Here is a 20,758-nt window from a genome sequence, read left to right as displayed (position 1 = left end):
TTAGAATACCTTGATAGTGCGATCAAGAGACGCACTTGCAAAAGTGTTGGTGTCTTTCGGATTAAAAGTGACATGCATCACATAGTGTGAATGTCCTTCAAAATATATGAGTGCACATCCAACCTTTATCCCAATCCCAGAGCCTAACAAGCATGTCATTAGGCGCGCGGACAATACATATGGAAGTGTCGGATGGACCGCAATACATCTGATGTAGTCCGTGTGTGCTTCAAATACTACTTTATCCATCGTATTGTAATTATACACACGGATAAACATATCATCAGATCCAAAGAACAACCCATTGCTTTCTTTGCGATAAATTTCGAGGAACGACCGCAAACCCATCATAAATTCTAAATATCCACAAGTCAGAAAATGTGAAAATGAGACAAATAAAGTGACATACCCGGTAACTCCGTGACCTCAAATTTCACAATTGTCCGAATAATAACAACAGTTTAAATTTATCAATGCCTAGAATATATCTAAAAATGAAATATTCACCGATTGGACCTTATATTAAGTAAAAGCTAATATTTTCGATCTTAAGGAGAAAATGTGTCTGGAGAATTCTCGACAACTCAAAAGGACAAAAGAAGTGTACAACACTGGTTATCTTGTAGGACTAATGCTTATCAAAAACCAAAAACATAAATAAACAAAGATAATCTCAACCGGGTCAAATATCCATTATGAAAGAAACACCGAGCATGTCACAGAGATGGTTTTGGATTTGTACAATTAGAACAACAAACTAAAGAACAAGACGTTAGGATTACCACTAAGAAATAGCTTCCTATGAAATCTCACCGAAAAAGAACAAAGACCCAAAAGAGACTAGAGTGACAATAGAAGACCAAGGGTGAGAAAGCAAATGTAAATAACAAAACAAGCTAAGAATCCAAAAAAAACAATCGCAAAGATTTCAAAGATCATGTGGTCAAACCGCCTTCTTTGCTTAGGCATTTATGCCTAGGGCAGAAAAAATTTTCATTTCACATTCAGCCATGAGGAAAGACCTCAAACTTTCCCACACGCATTACCATAGGCTTTCTTGTGAAAAGCAAACATCTAGGGCCAACTACTTAAGGGCAGCAAATAACATTCTTCTATCTATTTTACATGTGGCCCTCCGCCTAAAAAAAGATTAAACATTTATCCGCACTTTTGATTTACCGGTTTACCGTCCTAGCCACTAAAAAAACTTGACTAAAACACATTCACTACCTTTTCTCACTCTGTACTCACACAAACACTCTATCCATAAGAAGAAAAGGTGCTTTTTGTTCGATAGACAATGGTTTATTTCCTCAGATTCGGATCTCTCAAACTTGGATGAGAGTCTTTTGCTAGTGACTTGGGCATTTATAATATTGCTAATAAAAATTGATCTTGGGCTCATGGATTTGAATTTTGAAGGGAAATATGTCTCATAAACTGATAGACAATCATCTTTTAAAGTAGGAGAGTTTATAAAAGTAGAGATATTATATATGATTAACAAATGGGAACGGAATACATGTGTAGGATAAGATATCCTACAAAACAAACAGAAATAAACATTGGACAGCTCCCATATGAATGTCCACTAGCTTGGAGAGTTTATCAATTGAAAAATGTCCCATAGATCATTCTTGGGTTATTTCAGATCAACGGCTTTCCCTCATTGTTGAGTTATCCTATTTCAACAACAAAGCCTGTTAAGAAAATTCTTTAATAGTTTAATCGAAGTTGCTTGCTAAACTATACTCACAATAGAACATAGTTTTACCTTTTAACACGGTTTCTAGATCCATCACCTTTTTTAGCAATAAAATTTTAATGGGCATGCAAATTATAACCAACCAAGAGAGGAGCCTGCAGGCATCTGCAGGGATAATAAGACATCCTAACTAGGTTGGAAAACAACAAAATATACATTGTTATACATTTAAATTGTTTTGTACAATTTTTCAAAGTCGAAAGGAGATGCATGACACCATTGTAAAAACAAACAGAACAAGTTAAATCTGAAAGAATCCATGAAATCAGTCTAGCCATGCTAAAAAAACAACAAAAATGCCATCCAAACAAAGCTACCTGACAAAGTTTTTTTTCGGAGTAGAAAGCAAAAAAAAAGTAGTTAAGTTACAAAATCAGATGGTTTTATTCCCTCATTGCATTTCGACTTGACAAATAAAAGTTGCAAACATACCGGTTAAGTCAAGAAATGCCTCAGCATCAGCCACCTGTTCTCTAGGCGTTTGAACTATAAACCAACAACAAAATTCAACATATTAGCCAAAAAAAAATGACATAAGGACGCCACACCCCCATCAAACAGAGCCCACACACTTCCTCTTCTCATTCTTTTACAGATATTTTCTGCTAGGATGAGAGTCATTTGTGATTTTCAAATCCTCTCACTTACAGATTCATTGAAATGATGTTCTAAATCAGATTTACCTCGCACTTGATGTAGATGACAGAATTCCATTATATATAAACAACGCCAATATGATTAAACATTGTCGCTGATGTTGTGTGAAACTCTGAATCAAGTGAAACCCGAAACTGACATGAAATTACAAACCCCAAAATCAGTGAATTACAAACCACAAAATCAATTTGAGAGAACCAACAACTAATAAAAATAATAACCAAATTGAACGACACTTGTTTTAATTTTCGTGAGAAATTAAGGGATTTGAAATTAGGGCTTTTAAAATTAGGGATTGTAACCATACAAATTATTCTAGGGCTTCAAAACCTGCGAACATGGGATAAATAAAAGAGATCGAAAGAGAGATCGAGAGAGAGAGAGGGGCTTACCTAACACTTTTGTGGATGTGAGTGTGACTCCTCCTGAATGGAGAAGAAGATGAAGAACACTTTTGTGGGGGTGGGGTTGGTCCGATTGCTTGTTGCTTGTTCTTCTTCAAGAAAATGGAGTTGACGGAAGAGATGAGATCGATAAAACTTTGTTACAAATTCTTTAGAGCTGCCCTTTGAAATTAAGTGACCTAACACGTGCCTTATTTTTTACGCCAACAAGCCGTCAGTATGTTTTAGAATAAATGCCAAAATTAAATCACTTAAATTTCTGTATTTTGTTGACGGTAATTATCAATTTCTGACGCCAAAACACCATCACAAAATTTGACACCATATTGGCGTCACAATTAGAAAATGCCCAGTGTCACAAATATGCTATTATGGTGTAGTGTATTTCTTTCTCTTTTAGGACTGTTGATTTTGAAAGAAGATAGTGTGCAATAATATCGAAGTATAACTTGTCTGAAAATAGTTGGTTGACAGAGATATATAAGATCTGAGAGAAATGGGTTCCAACTTATCTCAGTGACACATTTTTTTCTAGCATGAATACAACTGGGAGAAATGATCGAATCAATGAATGCTCATTATGACCAATTCATTAATTCGACAATTACACTGATACAGTTTATCTATGGTAAATTGGTAATGAGAGATGTTTGAAATGGATCGCCAGGAATGAAAGGGATCTTGATTACCGCTTCGAGCATAGTTCTCACATTGTAGATAAAGATGTTTTCCTCCTCCAGCAGCCAAGGTCTATACGATAAATGTTTTCAATAGATTTAAGAAGCAATTAGAAAAGGCTAAGTTGGTGTACACAATTGATGGCGAAGAGATTGACAACAGTGGAACCATAACTTATATGGTGAAATTTATAGACCCGCACTATAAGATTGTTTGGAAAGTGAGTTTCAATAGAATAACCTTAGATGGTGAGTGTGAATGTAAGTATTTTCATTTTATGGGATTACTTTGTGGTCACATTTTAAAGCTTTTTCAGCGTTATGATATCGATGAGATTCCAAACCATTTTATTTTGAAACGGTGGATGCAAAAGGCAAATACATATAGAACGGTGTTTGACGTTGAACTAGTGACCGGCCATGAAAACCAAGAGCCTTTAAGAGTTGCTCATTGTATCAAAGTTGCTTCTCAATTGGCTTATGATGCATCGACTAGTGATGAGACTTATGCATATTTTATTAAGAAAATGAGTGAAATGGCTATCGGAGTTTCAAAGCTCAAGGAAACTATTAGCCAAGGAGATGTCGTAGATAATGAAGAGCCTCAAGTTGATACCTCACAGGTTTTGTTTTTTGTTCATTTGTTTTTTGTTTTGAATTTCTGTTGAATCTTTAGATGATTGAAATGCTATTTAATTTAACATTTAAATCTTAATTTCAGCAATTGATTTTGAATCCAACATTTCTCAAACAAAAGGGAGGAAAAAACACGGAAAGACTAAAAGGCCCTAGGGAGATAGCCCTAGAGAATCCCAAAATACTGTGTAAATGTTGTGGAAAAATTGCTAAGCACGACTCGAGAAACTGCCCAGAAAAGAAATAAGAGCGGACGACTATCATGGGTGTTGACTGTCATGGGTGTTGCTATGTGTGTATATAGTCAGGGTGTGCTACTGCCAATGTGATATGATGGACTGCCACAGTTTTTTCGGATTGTGGAGAATAATGTATTTTATCATGCTCGTCAGATTTTTGTAACTTAAAAGACTAATGTTTATTATCATAGTTATCGTTGTCCATTAGGTGCATGAGTTGTAGACTTGGCCATCAGATTTTTGTAAATTACTATTTGTGATCATTTTATGTTATGAAATTACTTGTTTCAAGATTTGAGTGTTTACTGGCATTTTTTATGTTATGGCCTTGGTACTACTTTACTTGTACTTCTAGTAGTAGCAATGTTTACATTCCTTGTCTGTGTTTCAATGATGCTCTCTAAATTATTCTTTCTTGTAACATTAATCCACAAAAATTGGTTGACAAGGAACAAAAAATGACACTATCCAGCTTAAAAATTCCTGCACTACCGATATATAGAAAATAAGGCTTTCTCTTAAACGGATTGTCTATTTAGGGACATGTTATATAGTGTTTTGAAAAACTTATATAGTGTTTTGCACAACTTATATAGTGTCATGCATATATAAACTGTCCACGAACATATTAATAAGCCTAAATTAAAAACCTGTTCAAGAAACTATATAATCTGCCTCCATGAATATGTCCGTTTAAGAAAAAACCTGAGAAAATCGTATAGAAAATAGCGTGTCTTTGACTTATTATTTTTTATTCTTTACTGATAACAAAGCTTCCAAAACTTCAAGTTTACAAAGCTTTCAACGTATACACTGAGAACACCTTAATCAAATACTTGAAACTACACACAACAACTAACAAAAGACAGACCAATTAAGAACACTTCAACACCAAAACAATAAAAAAATTCGAATTTTAGAATCACTAGCTATCTTCGTTGCGACAACTGAAGCTTGAGTCATTTCTGTACTAGATGTTCGAGTTGGTGGAGAATAGTTCAATTTCATTTTAAGTCTTCGATGAGTTGCCAAATCATTCCTCGTTGTTGCTTATACAAAAAAAAAAAAAACGCCAAATTCTTTCAAAATGTGATCCGACTTTCTTGCGAAAAATAACAAAACGACATTCTGGATTTGGTTTGGTTGTCGACATTCTGATTACCACACCATTGACATATCATCTTTGAGTTCATTTAACCTGCAAATAAGAAAAAAAAAATGTTTAATGCAAATGTGAAAAAAAAATCAAATTAATTGGCCGGTACAATACAAATAATTGTCCGTCCTTCTGATTCTACTTGAAATCTTCGTCCTGATTCTACTAGAAATTTTCTTCCTTAGAAAAACAAAACCCCAAAACCTAGAAGAGAAATGTACCTTGGTTGGTTTAGCCTTGAACCCCTAGATTTAAATCTTGTCGAAAGCGATTTATGGAGAGAAAACGAAAGAGGTTTCAGGGTATCACTATGAGCTCGTGAAAGGGAGACGGAGAGAGAGAAGAAAAGGTCACCTGGTTTCTCCACGGTGAGGAGAAAGAGAAGAGGTTGGGTGATTTTTTATTTTTTATTTTTTTTGGGTTTAATTAGTTAGTTAAATAAAGGAACAAAATATCGTCGATATATCCAATATATCGCCGATATATATATCTTTTTTTGGTACATCGACATCGATATATCCGATATATATCCACCGAATATTGAACTATTTTTTTCCTGATATATATCGGAATTTCCGATATAATGATATATATCAACCGATATATCCGATATAAATTGTTGACTTTGACCGGTATTATTGACTTTGACCGATATATTGACTATATATCCGATAGAATCGACGATATTTCTGATATATCGACATATAAAACAAAATTTTGACTGGTCAACAAAAAAAGATATATATCCGATATATATCGGTTTTTGATACACCGATATATTCACCGAATTCGATATTTTGATCCTTGAGTTATATTACTTATCTACCCCGACCATATCTTTAATTTGTTTTTAAAAAGGAGATCTATCCGTCGATTTGGTTAGATTTGTACGATCAAGATGGAGCTGTTAGGATAGGTTGTCAATTAGAGCTGTTAAGGTAGCCGGACCCATATATATACGAGCAGGTTCCGTTTAACCATATTTTTTATACCATAGTTTATACCATGCCCTACAACTTCACCTACAACGCGAATTATAACCTAGTCTTTTGTGGATGTGTTCAACTAATCATGAAGATCACCTCTATAACATTTCAACTCATTTGATAATGTTTAACTATATCAAAAGATGATTGCAAAATCGAATAATCTGAGCCGTTAAAAAAATTCAAGGTTGACAACGATTTTTAACTAGGTTAGAGATTTCCAAATAAAATGAATTTTTGTGTAGATGTTATCTATAATTAATTAGTAGATCATATCCACAAATTATTAGCCCTTAATTCATTTTGTAGGGCCACTCCCAAAACTATAATATAAACTATAGTATAAAAAGTGTGATAAACGGAACCTGCTCGATATATAACTATGGGGATGGATAGGGCCACTCCCAAAACTTACAAAGTCATATCTCATCCTACAAGTTGAATTAAAGGATGATATTTTGTAGATATGATCTCCCCACCATAAATAACATGCCCACCAAATTTTGGCTCATTCAAATATGTCTAACCTAATCAAATGTTATTATGAAATCGGAAAATTCTGGATAGTTAGATAAATGTTCAAAATTGAATATTAGTTTTCGTAAGGTTAGACATATCCAAATATGATGAACTTTTGTGGGCAATGATATCCATTGTGAAAAAATCATGTCCACAAAAATTGTGGTCTTAATTCAATTTGCAAGTAGATGGAGTGGCTTGGGAATGACTTTATCCCTTATATATATATATATATATATATATTGACTTTATCCCTTAAAAGTAGCTACTTAAGTTAACTTTAAAATAAGTATGTAAGTAAAACTTCACCTACAAAATGAATTTAAACCTATTTTTTGTAGATATGATATACTCAATATTAACATCATCTCTACAAAATTTCAACTCGTTTGGAAACCTCTAACATTGGCAAAAAACAATTACAAAAATTCAACATTTCTGGACCGTTAGATTTCTTTTTAAAGATGACAACAATATTTATCTATGTTAGAGGTTTCCAAATGAGCTGAAATTTTAAGAAGATAATTATTATAGTGAGTGCTTCATAACCACAAAAAATTAGGTTTGAATTCATTTTGTAGGTGAAATTTTACGTACGTATTTATTTTAAGTTAACTTAAGTAGCTACTTTTTAAAAAATTATTGTATATATATATATATATACGGTTTGGCTAGGGTGACATCCTTATTGTACATCCTATCAAAAAGTGCATTTCAACAATGAATTAGTGTATGATTTTTTGTAGATATAATCTACTCTTCATGGATTATATCTCTACAAAAAATTAGCTCAATCCAATATGTGGAACTTTGTCATCTTCCAGTGTTTAAGTTTGCAATTTTATCTAACGGTCTAGAAATAATTTTAAGTTTGACAAGGCTAGAAATATTGGATTGAGCTAATTTTTTGTAGAGATATAATCCATGAAGAGAAGATTATATCTACAAAAAATCATACACTAATTCATTGTTGAAATACACTTTTTGATAGGATGTACAATAAGGATGTCACAAGGATGTCACAGTTAGGATGTCACCCTAGCCAGATCGGGGGCTATAGTGACACTCTTATCTCACACCCCTCCTCGTCCCTCAGATCTAATTCTGATAAAAACTCGAAATTTCAAAATTTCAAAAACCAAAAAACGAAAAAATACGAAATTTTTTATCTTCTTCTTCTCTACTCAAGAAATTTTCGAATCTAGATCTAGTGAAGCATTGAACAGATCTCGTGAAGCATTAAGAACTTTGATAAAATTGAACCCTTACAAACAAAGTTCATTAAAAAAGATACGATTTCTGTAGGAATCAAACCCTTACAAAGTTCTAAAATTCAGGTTATTTGATACGATTTGGTATAAAATTAAACCCTTACATTGCAACAAGAATCTTGATTGTAGGAATCAAACACATGAATTAAACCCTTATTTGATACGACCATCTTCTTCTCCTCACTCTCTCGAGTTGCGTCTGGTGAAGCATGAGCGTGCACGCGCTTTGGATGTGCATGCTTCACCAGATCTGTTCCTTGTTTCGTGATATACCAAACATGCGCTTTTCTAACACACATCCAGAGCGCGTGCGCGCTCATGTTTCACTAGATATGTTCCTTGTTTCGTGATATACTGTAAAGACTCAAATTCTCGTTAAGGGTATTTTTGTAAATTTCATATCAAATTTAGGGTCATTTATGTAAATTGGTCGTCGGGTTTATATTTCAAACGTACGTAACTTAATGAAACTTACCTCAGACTTCTAAGCCACGTTAGATAAGCAAATCTTAGGAGATTTTTTTTTCAAAATGTCGGTTAGCGGCTTTTCTGGGTCGAAGCTGGCACGAGTTAACAACTTACACGCATGAGTGGGTTATTGTTATAGCCTGCGGTGAGATAGAATATAGGAGATTAAATTTAGCGGGATGGGCGGTAAAAATAATTACGACGCGACGTCAAACGAGTTAGTGGTTAGGAGTGTATTAGGGCCTTAAGCCTAATTGGGATATATTGGACTTGGGCCTTAATATATCGGCCCAAACAAAAAAAAACCAAAAATCAGCCCAAACCAAAATCGCACCCAATTTCTTCTTCTTCCCCAATTTCGCACCTTTTAAACCTAGGAGAGAGAAACCCCAAATCGCTCAAATCCAATCGATTCAAACCAAAAATTTAAACACCCAAACCTTGAAAACCGCGGAATTTGAAAAGGAGATGCAAAAACTTTTGGAATTTTGTCGGATCGCAGAGAAAGGTGAGTGCGATTCCGTCTCTATTAGATAATTAGCTTTAAATTTCGATGGAATTGGATATATTGATGAAAACTAAGTGAATTGGGGGGTGTATTGATATAATTAATTGTATTGGGGAGGTATTGATTGTAACTGATTGTATTGGGGGTGTTGAAGGTCGGCAGTAGCAGTTTGGAAGAGCTAGAGTGGAGTGAAATAGAGGTGGAGCCGAAAACTAAGGAGGGATCTTGCTGACTCGGTAAGAATTATCTATATTCACTTTATTTTAGAGAAGTTATGTTAGTTTAAACTTGTTTAGAATTTGATTGAGTAATGCACGATTGATAAGGAACACGACAGTAATTGTTGTTAGATTTAATATGAATCGAAGGGTGTAGAATTGGTTGTAGTTGAAATTTGGACTTGGATTGGGATTTTATTACAAATGGAAATTTGTGTGGGATGGGAGGAGAGTGAATATGAAGCATCTGAAGGGGCTAAGTTACTAATAAAATATATGTAAGAACTGGAAATGGCATGTAGTCAGACTGCCTGGCAGCAGCCTGTCGGTGTTCTGTAACGGTTTGTGGTGGCCTATAGCAGTCTAGAACAAAACTTTTGGTAACTAGAAGGGTAGTACGTTAATAATTACATTAGTGGTTAATATAATCAATGAGTAATTATTTCTTTCGACTTATGTTGAAAGGAAATATTAGTTGTCTTCTTCGGGTTCTAATAGATTTACGATTGGGCTTATATGATTTTATAGGAGTTGGATTTGGTTAAGTGGACTTGATTCGGTTAAGTGGGCTTGAGGAGAACGGAGCTTGCTAAGGTAGGAACCTACATACCAATATATGGTATGCTTATTTTCATGCATGATTTGAATTGTTTAAATAGGAAATAGATAGTTGCGTATCAACCATGCATGTATATATGATATTCATGTTTTGCACTGTATTTCCTTGCTATAAACTATATATATAGATAGCTTTCGTATGAAATGGTTTTTTGGTAAAATCGGGGTAGCGGAGATTTGTTTTCTTTGTTAAAAGAGAAAAACTGGTTTTGGGAAGGGTTCTCGTCTCTTGTCTCTGTAATGAGACAGAGAGAGTGATTTTGTAATGCGGGTAAGGATTACCCGGTTGTTTGTAAATATGTGTGAGGTTCTGAATTGTCCCCGGGATAGAGTTTCGTTGTTATTTACGATGATTCGCCGTTTGGGAATCATCGGTTGTCATTTATTATGATTGGCCCGTTTGGGAGTCATAGGTTGTATGTGATCGATGGGGGGAAAAATCCAGAACTCACACATCTGGGACCAACAGTTTTAAAATAAAAAAAAAACTAAATATGTATCTATAGTATTTGGAAATAACCGGTATATATATATATATATATATATATATATATATATATATATATATATATATATATTACTATGCTTATCACAAGGGGATTTAGAAAAGAAATTGTGAATTCCTATAAAGTAGGAACTGTTGTCGTATTTCCGGAGACGGCAGTTCGCTCTAATATTCTAACGGTGGTGTACACCTTTCGAGGTGGTGGGCCACCTTTAAAGGGATGCATCATTGGATGTAGTCCGAATTCCTTTTCTACTTTTCTAGATAACCATGCTTGTACGTGTCACGCTGTATGGTGATTAGCTTGTGTGGGGTTACATGTTACCTCGATGAGGTTTAGACGCGATGAGTGAGAGTTAGTCCACTCCTAGATGTGTGTCAGAATCCTGAGCACTCTGCAGTCGTCGAACGGTTGACCACCATAAGTTAGGTGACAGCCCGTATGGGGGTCGTGGTCACAGGGCCCACCTGAGCCCTAAAAGCTTTGGGGATTTTGTGTGTACGAACACAACAACGACATTTCATCTCCCTGCCTGTAAAATCAGGAAAACAACGGTGCATGGTTCACACTGGAAAGTACTGAACCGAGATTTGTCTGTGACTGAGGCTAAGTATTAGTCGTACCCTCACCATTCTAATAGGATGCAGCGGCCACAATAGTTGTATGATGACTGTGAAAACTATATTTTGAATATTAAATAAGCATGCCGATATGATTTATGCTAGCTAGTGATTTATTGTATAGTCACGATATTTGGATATTATTATAAAAACCTGCATGTTTTAAATGTTTTATTATAAGTAGTCTAGTATTGGTTATGTGCGTTTCTACTGGGTATAGTTGTTTGCTCATCCTACTCAACATTTCAGACGAGCCAGTTGCAGAGGAAGATTTTCCTAAACCTAGCGATGATGGTTATGGGAATTTGGGAGGATTCCCTTATGCTTGACGAGGACAGAGTCAAGTTCATATTTTGGGTTGTATAAAGATAGTTTAGTCATTTTGGTTGTATATATAGAGAGCTTCGCTCATTTTGATTTAATACTTGATGTATTTGAATAGCAGTTACACTTAAACAATTGGTGGATGTATATAATGTTGTTTAGAAGGTTGGTTTGTATATATATGGTTGTTGGAAGGTTGTAGTTTAGGATTTCCAGGTTATGACAGGTTTTTATGACAGGTTTTAGGGTTTACGAATGTCGATTAAACAAAGGAAACTCTGCCAAATTTCGGTAGAATCGGGATAGCGACCGCCTCGAGATTCATTCCACGTCCTCGGGATGTGTGTTGGGTCTCGGGGCGTGACATATACCAAACACAAGGACCAAGGAACAGATCTTCTAAAACTTGATGATCTAAAAGAATCAACAGCTGTGAATGTTGATTCCAATCTTCTAAAACTTGATTTCACCAATTGTTTACCAAAGAATGGTGATTCCAGTCAACCAGATGAAAAAATCATTGAAGCCCATGTTGAGAAACTTAACAAAGTTCTTGATGTTTATGAGGAAAAACTATCAAAGACTAAGTACTTAGTTGGTGATCGTGTACTCAACTATCAAAGTTCTTAATGTTTCACCAGATCTGTTCAATGCTTCACCAAATCTAGATTTGAAAATTTCTGGAGTGGAGAAGAAGAAGATAAAAAAATTCGTATTTTTTCGTTTTTTGGTTTTCAAAATTTTGAAATTTCGAGTTTTTATCAGAATTAGATCTGATCATCTCATCCTGAGATCTGAGGGACCAGGAGGGGTGTGAGATAAGAGTGTCACTATAGCCTATATATATATCAGTCCCGATCTTAGAAGTACATATTTATTTTAAGTTAAAATAAGTACGCAAGTAAAAATTTACCTAGAAAATGAATTCAACCCTAATTTTTTGTAGATATGACCTACGTACTCACCATAAAAATTATCTCCACAAAATTTCATATCATTTGGAAACATCTAACCTAAGCAAAATATGATTACAAAAACTCGACATTTCTAGACCATTGGATTTATTTTTAAAGATGACAACAATTTTTAGCTAGGTTAGAAATTTCCAAATGAGCTCAAATTTTGTGGAGATGATATTTACGGTATGTAGGTAATACCCACAAAACATTATAGTTGAATTCATTTTTCTAGGTGATGGTTCACTTACGTACTTATTTTTACTTAAAATATATATATTAGGATCTTAGAAGTACATATTTATTTTAAGTTAAAATAAGTACGTAAGTGAAACTTTACCTATAAAATAAATTAAAACCTAATTTTTTTGTGGATATCATCTACTCACCATAAATATCATCTCTACAAAATTTTAACTCATTTGGAAATATCTAACCTAGGCAAAAGATTATTGCAAAAACACTATTTTCATGATCGTTAGATTTCTTTTTAAAGATGACAACAATTTTTATCTAGGTAGGTTAGAGGTTTCCAAATGAGTTAAAATTTTGTGGAGATGGTCTTTATGGTGAGTAGATGATATCCACAAAAAATTGGGTATGAATCTTAGAAGTACAGTTAAAATAAGTATGTAAGTAAAACTTTACCTAGAAAATGAATTCAAACCCAATTTTTTGTGGATATCATCTACTCACCATAAACATCATCTCTACAAAATTTCAACTCGATCATTTGGAAATCTCTAACCCAGGCAAAATATTATTGCAAAAACACTATTTTCTGGACTTTTAAATTTCTTTTTAAAGATGACAACAATTTTTTTTATCTAGGTTAGAGGTTTCTAAATTAGTTGAAATTTTATAGAGATGATATTTATGGTGAGTAGATGATATCTACAAAAAACTGGGTTTGAATTCATTTCTAGGTAAAATTTTACTTTACTTATTTTAACTTAAAATAAGTATGTACTTCTAAGATCCGGACTATATAAATATATATAATTGTTCTTTTAAACTCAAATTGTAAAGTTGAGATGGCGCAAACAGTTTTCATAATCCTCAGAATTCTTAATTAATTTCAGGGGAACTATTCTTTGTTTGGGTTGTCAATTAACCACCAGTGATGAACTAACATGTTGGATGCACAATCCATTGAAAGGGCACGCCTCCTTCTGGTGAATGAATGAAGTATGAAAAAGTAAACTAGTTAGATACACAACACACCATGATTTTCTACTGAAAGTAAGATTCAACAGTTGAGATTTCCTTAAAACACATATGGGCCATTCCAATCCAATTTTCAATTACATTTTGAATGAATAAACTTTCGTCACAAATACCTCACAAATTGTTATCAAAGGTTTTGAGGAATCTACGCAAAGTATCAATTTCTTCGTTATATTTTGAGAGTTCTAGAGTAGAGGAATTGAAACCAGTAGTACGTTTCAATCATTCTATTTTTTGCCCCATTTTGATCGAAAAAGAAGACATATTTTGATCCGAAAAAGAAGAGCAGCAGTAATTTTAAAAAAAGGTATGGCTAGGCTTGTGCCAAGTGCATATTTCTTTGATTCAACTCCGAAGTAGCTGCCACCTGAGCAAAACATGGACCACGTACTAGATTTGTTTATCCTGTGGCGGAGGATAAGACCGAGGATAAGAGTAAGAAAGTGTGTAAATTTGGGAGAGTAAGCCCGTCCCTTCCCATAGAATACTGTAATGACGACATAACAAACATATACTTTTGTCCTTTCCAACCACATCAAACAACCTTTGTAAAAAAGAACGGAAGAAATTTTGATTGGTGAAAGCCTAAATAAAGATTTTTCAAAACCAGGATTAGAAAAAGTGGTGCTGTAGAATCAAAATCATCACTAAACGACCATAACAAACGAATAATGCAAGTTGACAGATAACAAATGTTTCTCCATATTTCAGCAACTTCACCACCTAGGAATGTTACTATTCCAGTGTACTGTGCTGGCGTATCTCTTGATTCTCATCTGACATATCATTCTGGATATGCATTTGATATCCATTTATATTTTAGCCTGAATCCGGAAGACATGCAAGACAACATAGGTTGGCAGTATTTTTGTTAGTACGTTTAGCCTTCCCAAGAGGTACTATAGATTGAGGTGTATGTTTATATATAAGTCCAACATATGCACACATGGCATACATGCAGTGTTAATAACTTCTTCGCTATGAATTCGTCTTCGTCTTCCTCATCGTCATCATGTACGTCTTCTCATAAATAAACAAATTTTGGCGTTGGCAAATAAAATCCTTTCCATGTATATATATATCTATAACTATATTATCTTCTGCAAGAAAATTTACATACTGCTTAAACCGCACCAAAACGTTTGATAATGAATTTGTTTCAAATATATTTTGGTTCTTAGGTTGAATCCAAGTATATTCTGGATAAACAAATTCCAAATGAAAAGGCGTTTATTGTTGATTTGTTGACTTAAAGCTCTGTTAGGAATTGTGGAATCCTGTGGTTACTGTAATACTGTTATGTCATTGTTACACGTGTTTAAACAATTATGGAATACTAGCCATAAGAAAAGACACTGGTTGTGATTGTGAAATTTTTGGAATGATCTTCAATTGAAAAAGCTTTTGAAAGATTTGGTGATCATTGGTTGAAGCTTTGGAAAGATTGATACCATAGTGGTTTCATATATTGTTTAGCAACGCATTTATACAGGATAAATATGATAATTAGGATATTAAAAGTAATAAGCAGATCCTTTACGGACGTCGATTGTGCTACGTGTTAGCAACACTTTATTATGAGTTTTCAGATCAGACTGCTGCCTAAGTAAACGTCCAAAAACTGCTGAGCTTTCTTGATAACTTTAAACAGATATTTAAGTGACAATCTAAGTTCTTATGGAACGCTGGGTCCGTTTCAAAACTTTCAAATACTGAGCAGGCAAACACATACTGATAGTCTGATACTATTAACACTCACAAAAGACAAGACAATAAAGTTTCTCGTAAAGTTTTGTTTACCATGAAAACCATCGGCTTTAATTAGCTGAAAAGCAATAATCTGCTAAAATAACTCAAACGTGGCTTCAAGGTGTTAACCACCAACAGACTTGAGTATCCTCTTAATATTGATTTTCACCTTCCCAAGCTTAACTCCATAACCTAACACGAACTGTATGAACTTGACAGTCCCCAAGTCAACTGGGCCTTATACCTAGCTAGTTTGACTAATAAATCTGCCATATGATTTTACCAAAAATAAAACGCTCTACTTGTCCAACTCAATCGCAACTCACAATCCAAAAATGGACTAGTCTCAATCAAATTTCAAGAAAATATGGATTGCTGAACATTTACATAAAGTGGTGAAGGAGAAGTTTGTCGATCAACCCAATGATCATCCCTCCCTCCCCCAACAGGCTAACACCCCTGGCACGTGACTGTTGTTGGATGGCACGTGACTTATCTTGCCAACTCATACAACAATTCACAAATGTAGGACCCCACAGACGAATTAGCATAATCAATCAAGAAAATTAAAATTGACTCGTCATAATCCAATAAAGTGGCAACTTCTATGGTTGAGATCAAAGAGTTTAATGGGCCAGTAAATGGCCCCATGATATAATCCAAAGATCTGTCGTTACTCTAACATAGTCTTTTGTCCAATTCTTTCACTTAGACTAAGGTACAAAAGACAAACTAAAAACAACTTGTGTCCACGTGATGCGGGCCTTTTGTTTGGAAGTGAAAGTGAGAGAGGCTAGTTGTCCGTTGTGGTGGCGACTGGGCCCCAAAAAGAGAGAGAGAGAGAGTGAAAGGGCTTGTGCATGTGGGTGTAGTGCGTCGCTTTGCAAAACCCTATTGTCCCTACGCCCACATATAAAAAGAGGCACACACATATTTGTATAGCTTTCAATCTTCACTACTTATAAAATATATCATCCAAAGAATGTTGCATCATTTCACGACAAACATCAAGACAACATTATATCTTATACAATCCTCAGAACTTTATTTTGTGTTGCATACTTCCAAAACATATATGTACTATATTTCATTCTATGTATTTGGAAATTAAGCACTATTATCTTACGTAATCGATCTTCTCGTCTTCCTATGTGTTGCCTACACGTGGCTAGTTTGAATGAATTAATTAAGTGGGATCTTGTTTTGCATTGGATGATTTTGAAGTCCATTAACTGCAATCACTTTTGTTAACGAAATAGTATAATGTACTTGATTAGTCGTTTAATTAGCATACACGGGCCTTGGTACTTTTTATACTTGTTAAAAAATAAAATAAAATTGTGTAACAGTTAGACTAGCTTCCTTTGATAATTATCAGGAAAAAAAAAAAAACTAGCTTCCTTTGTCTTTTCTTAGTTTTTAGTTTTGAAGGAGTGATTTTTTGCTCCCAGTGGGATTTGCTCCAAGAGTTCCAAGAAAACAGGAACCAACCAAGTGTCCACTGAAAAAGGGTCAACAGTTATCAAATTTCCACCTTAATATATGCTTCCTGATTTACCCCCAACCTTAAAAAAATAAAAGAAAAAAACTTAACCAGTTACAAAATCTAGTTTTTGGTCTTGATTGTTGGAAAAAAAAAAGAATAAAAAACTTGAAGTGCTGAACTAGTGACACTTTTTTCAAACTAAAAAAGATAAAAAAAATCTTTAGCTAATAATGGGAAGAACTCCTATATATTTTATAATGAGATTTTTTTAATTCTTTTTCTTTTTATTTATTTCTATTTTTTTTGTTCTAAAGAAGGAATTTGATAACTGTCAATCTCTTTTTAGTAGACACGTGGCTGGTTCCTGTTTCGCTTGGAGCTCTTGGAGCAAATCCCGCTCGGAGGAAAAAATCACTCGTTTTGAAGATCATTGGTGAAACTGATGAAGGTTCTTTAGGTCGGTATATTGTTTGACTGATAGATTGTTAATGGTAAATGGAGGAGTTGTTTTTATGTTGAGTGCAGCGAAGGTTCATTTCTCAAAATCCTGAAATTAGACCATATACACTTTATCTTTGAACGATTAATTGGTTTAGGCTAGATATCCATGCACAATCCATCGTCATCGTTTAAGAGATACATTTGGAATTGAATGTAACTATGTAATCAGATAAATTCGTAAGTTCATACATTGTGAAGCTCCTTCAGGATCTTAAGAACTTTAATTGTTCTTTCTTTAGTGCTTAGGAGAATGTTCTTGTCAGTTGTTCCCCACATCATACATTTTAGTTATTTATGCAAATCAAAATCTTTGATTAATTTCAATTGTTCTTATGAACTTCTCTATATAAAGAGGTTTGTTGCGTACAGAATTCTATTTATACATACCAGATTGATTTTGATGTACACCTGAGATTTGCACAAAGAAGTACCACATGTGGAAAAATTGGTGCATGCTCAGGCGATAGGACAACATATATTTGAAATGGACTCTTCTTACTTTTGATGTTGAGATCGAAATGCTAAGATTTGTAACTTCACAGTAAGGGTGAAATATATGTCGATCATTTATCCGAACTTTTCTTGCATATGGTACTTTGACATGTGGCAATACAAATCATAGTGACTTGAAAAGTGCATTCAACGCTTCAACCCAAGGAGCAAATTAAAATGTTTCAAGGTCGTCATGAGGAAATGTTCCATGGTGGAATCCACACTTAAAACCACTAGAAAATTCTTCTAGCCTCTATGTGTATGAGGTATGAGAACGAGAGAGAGAGAGTACGAAAGAAACTTTTCTGTCCTATTTATCAGAACCAATTTCCAACTTTGCCTTCATTCTGCCAGTAAAAGATTTTTTTTTTTTTTTTTTTTATCGAGTGCTGGTAAAAGTTTAATCTGCTTTGATATTTTTAACAAGAGAAGTATATATTTAGATAGTTACGTAGATTAGATCTCTACGTAACCAAAAAAAAACTTTAATATTAGTAATATTCGCTTGATACATTTTCGATCTGCACCATGCATCGAAACCAACTTCCAACTTTGCCTGTAATTCCTAAGTGGTAAAATTTTCCTCTGCTTTCGTTTTTTTTACAAGAGAAGTATTTATGTAGATTAGATTTCTACATAACCAAAAAACTAAATGTGAGCTCAAATTAAACTCTCTCTCTCTTTCTTTCTTTTTTTTTTTTTTTACTTTTCTTTTGTTTCTTTTGTTTCTTGTTCATCATTGACAGCTACTACTGGGTCCATTAGATGAAAATTGCTTATCTTTTGGATTTTCTCTTGTATTGCTACTCAAAATCTAAAGCCCCTTCTTTCTCCCGTAGTCGTTTTCGTCGGAAGAGCCGAAAGGACATGATATAGACTCCTTATACTTGAGCAGTTGTTTTCTGTTGAAGCCAATTTGAAAAAGCGTCGAGAGTCTTTTCATCAGCTCTATAATGCTTTTGAGTAAATTCGAGTAAGGATGACCAAGTGAAGTCAGGGTATGCTCTGGGATGCTCTGTGTTAATCAGCTCGTTTGGAGGAGTAACCAACTTATCTTTCTGTGGACACAGAAAGAATGCTAAAGACTTCCTCTGGGTTTCGCTGTTCACTACTGCTCTATGCAAGCAACTCTTGTATTTACCGTTCGATAGAGCCTGAAACCATAAATAACCAACCAAATAAATGTTATAACCCTTCTAGTCAAAATATAGTAAAAACAGGATATATTACGTACAGGTTCTAATTATGTTTATACATAGATGTTTAAACAAATTTACCATGAATGTATCCCCAATGTTTACGACAAATGCTTGTGGATTAGGACTAATGGAATGCCATTCGTCTTTGACAAACACTTGTAGACCGCCAACATGATCTTGATGAAGTATGGTTAATGAGGTTGGGTCGCAATGGGGACCGGTTCCTAAAGTGAGCTCAGGCTTCTTACATGAAGGATAGTAATTAAGCCTCATTATCGAATCATTTCCTTGAAAGAATTCCTTATAATAAGCTCCTCCTACTCCAAGACTAATCCCCAAGAGCTCCATGATGCCTAATGAGAGTCCGTTCATTGCATCGCAGTAATCTTGGTACACCTTTCTGAGCATTGCACAATTTTCACACAAATTAGAATGGAGAAGACAAAAAAAAAAGGACTAAGAGAAAAGTAGCTGCTAGTTTGTTTTTTACCCAAAGTGTCGATAGCCTTCGCCCATGATGTTTGTGATATAGTCTTCGACGACATTTGATGGTTCTACATCGTCAGAGAAGCGAAATGAGAGGGTCTCTTTCCAAGGAAGTTTAGAAGAGAACCTGCCAGTAAAACTACTAGCATATCCACAATGTTCACCATGCTTTCTTTGAGCTTTTTGCTTCTCAGATAAAGGCAAATTAAAGTACAAGTCCATGAACTGATGCGCTTTGGCAATAAGATTTGGATCAACACCATGATTACCAACCAGGAAAAACCCGTGTTTCTGGCACGCTTCCCCGACGAGCGTTGATGCTTCTTTAATAGCAATGGGGTCTCCAGATAAGAAGCCAGATAGGTCTATAAGTGGCACAGGGAGCTCTTTTGTACCAGAGCATGGTTTTTCGTGATCAGGCCAAACAAATTGTTTGGGAATGTTGGACTCATTTTGAAGTACTGAAGCATCAAACACAAAGGATTGTTGCTGTTGTTCATCCGTTTTTTCTTCATTTGGTTGCGATGGGGGTGTCGGAGAATGATTTATAGATAGATTAGCAATGCAATCAATTGCCATTGTTGTTGTTAAAAGCTTCTCTATCAAGGTAAGTTTGATAAGTGTATTTTGGGCAAAGATATAGAACAAGTGAAAGAAAGAGAGGGCCAAGACTGAATTCACAGAGAGAGAAGGGAGAGTGCGTTTAGAGAAAAGCCAAGGCCGCCCATTGGGGAAGTCGGTGAACAAAAATTGGAATCTTATAGGATTCACTCTGGCGTCATTTCTTCCTCTCTGCTCTGGCTCTTGGTTTGGCTATATTGTTGTGTGCTCTTTCACCATTCATGTACCCCATATATATAATATACCTCTAACTTATATATAGACTAATTATATATTTCTGTTCCAAAATTCATGAGTTCTATTACCTATTTGCATGTAGTCTTGTCCTGTTTTCACTATGTTTGTCACATCACACCTGTACTCGCTGTGAATTGCTTTCTTTGGCTTGTAACCATCTTATATTGTTATCTGTAAGACTGTAACTCAAGACCAGTCGACTCGGCTAGTGTATGAATATATTGATTACCAT

General features: G+C 34.6%; 1 protein-coding gene across 1 annotated transcript; it reads right to left on the bottom strand.

The window, feature by feature from the left end:
* Positions 1–18,417: 18,417 nt before the first annotated feature.
* LOC147513839 (gibberellin 20 oxidase 1-like) lies at positions 18,418–20,520 on the bottom strand. Its single transcript, XM_086597141.1, has 3 exons — positions 19,673–20,520; positions 19,261–19,582; positions 18,418–19,137 (listed from the first exon to the last, which is right to left on the bottom strand). The coding sequence occupies exons 1-3, from the start codon at positions 20,245–20,247 to the stop codon at positions 18,865–18,867; spliced, it is 1,170 nt and encodes a 389-aa protein (XP_086453267.1). The 5' UTR covers positions 20,248–20,520; the 3' UTR covers positions 18,418–18,864.
* Between the last annotated feature and the right edge of the window lie 238 nt (positions 20,521–20,758).

The sequence above is a fragment of the Coptis chinensis genome, chromosome 3 (genome assembly GCF_015680905.1).
Source record: "Coptis chinensis isolate HL-2020 chromosome 3, ASM1568090v1, whole genome shotgun sequence".
NCBI classification, from domain to species: Eukaryota; Viridiplantae; Streptophyta; class Magnoliopsida; order Ranunculales; family Ranunculaceae; genus Coptis; species Coptis chinensis.
This window is presented reverse-complemented; position numbering and strand designations above follow the sequence as displayed.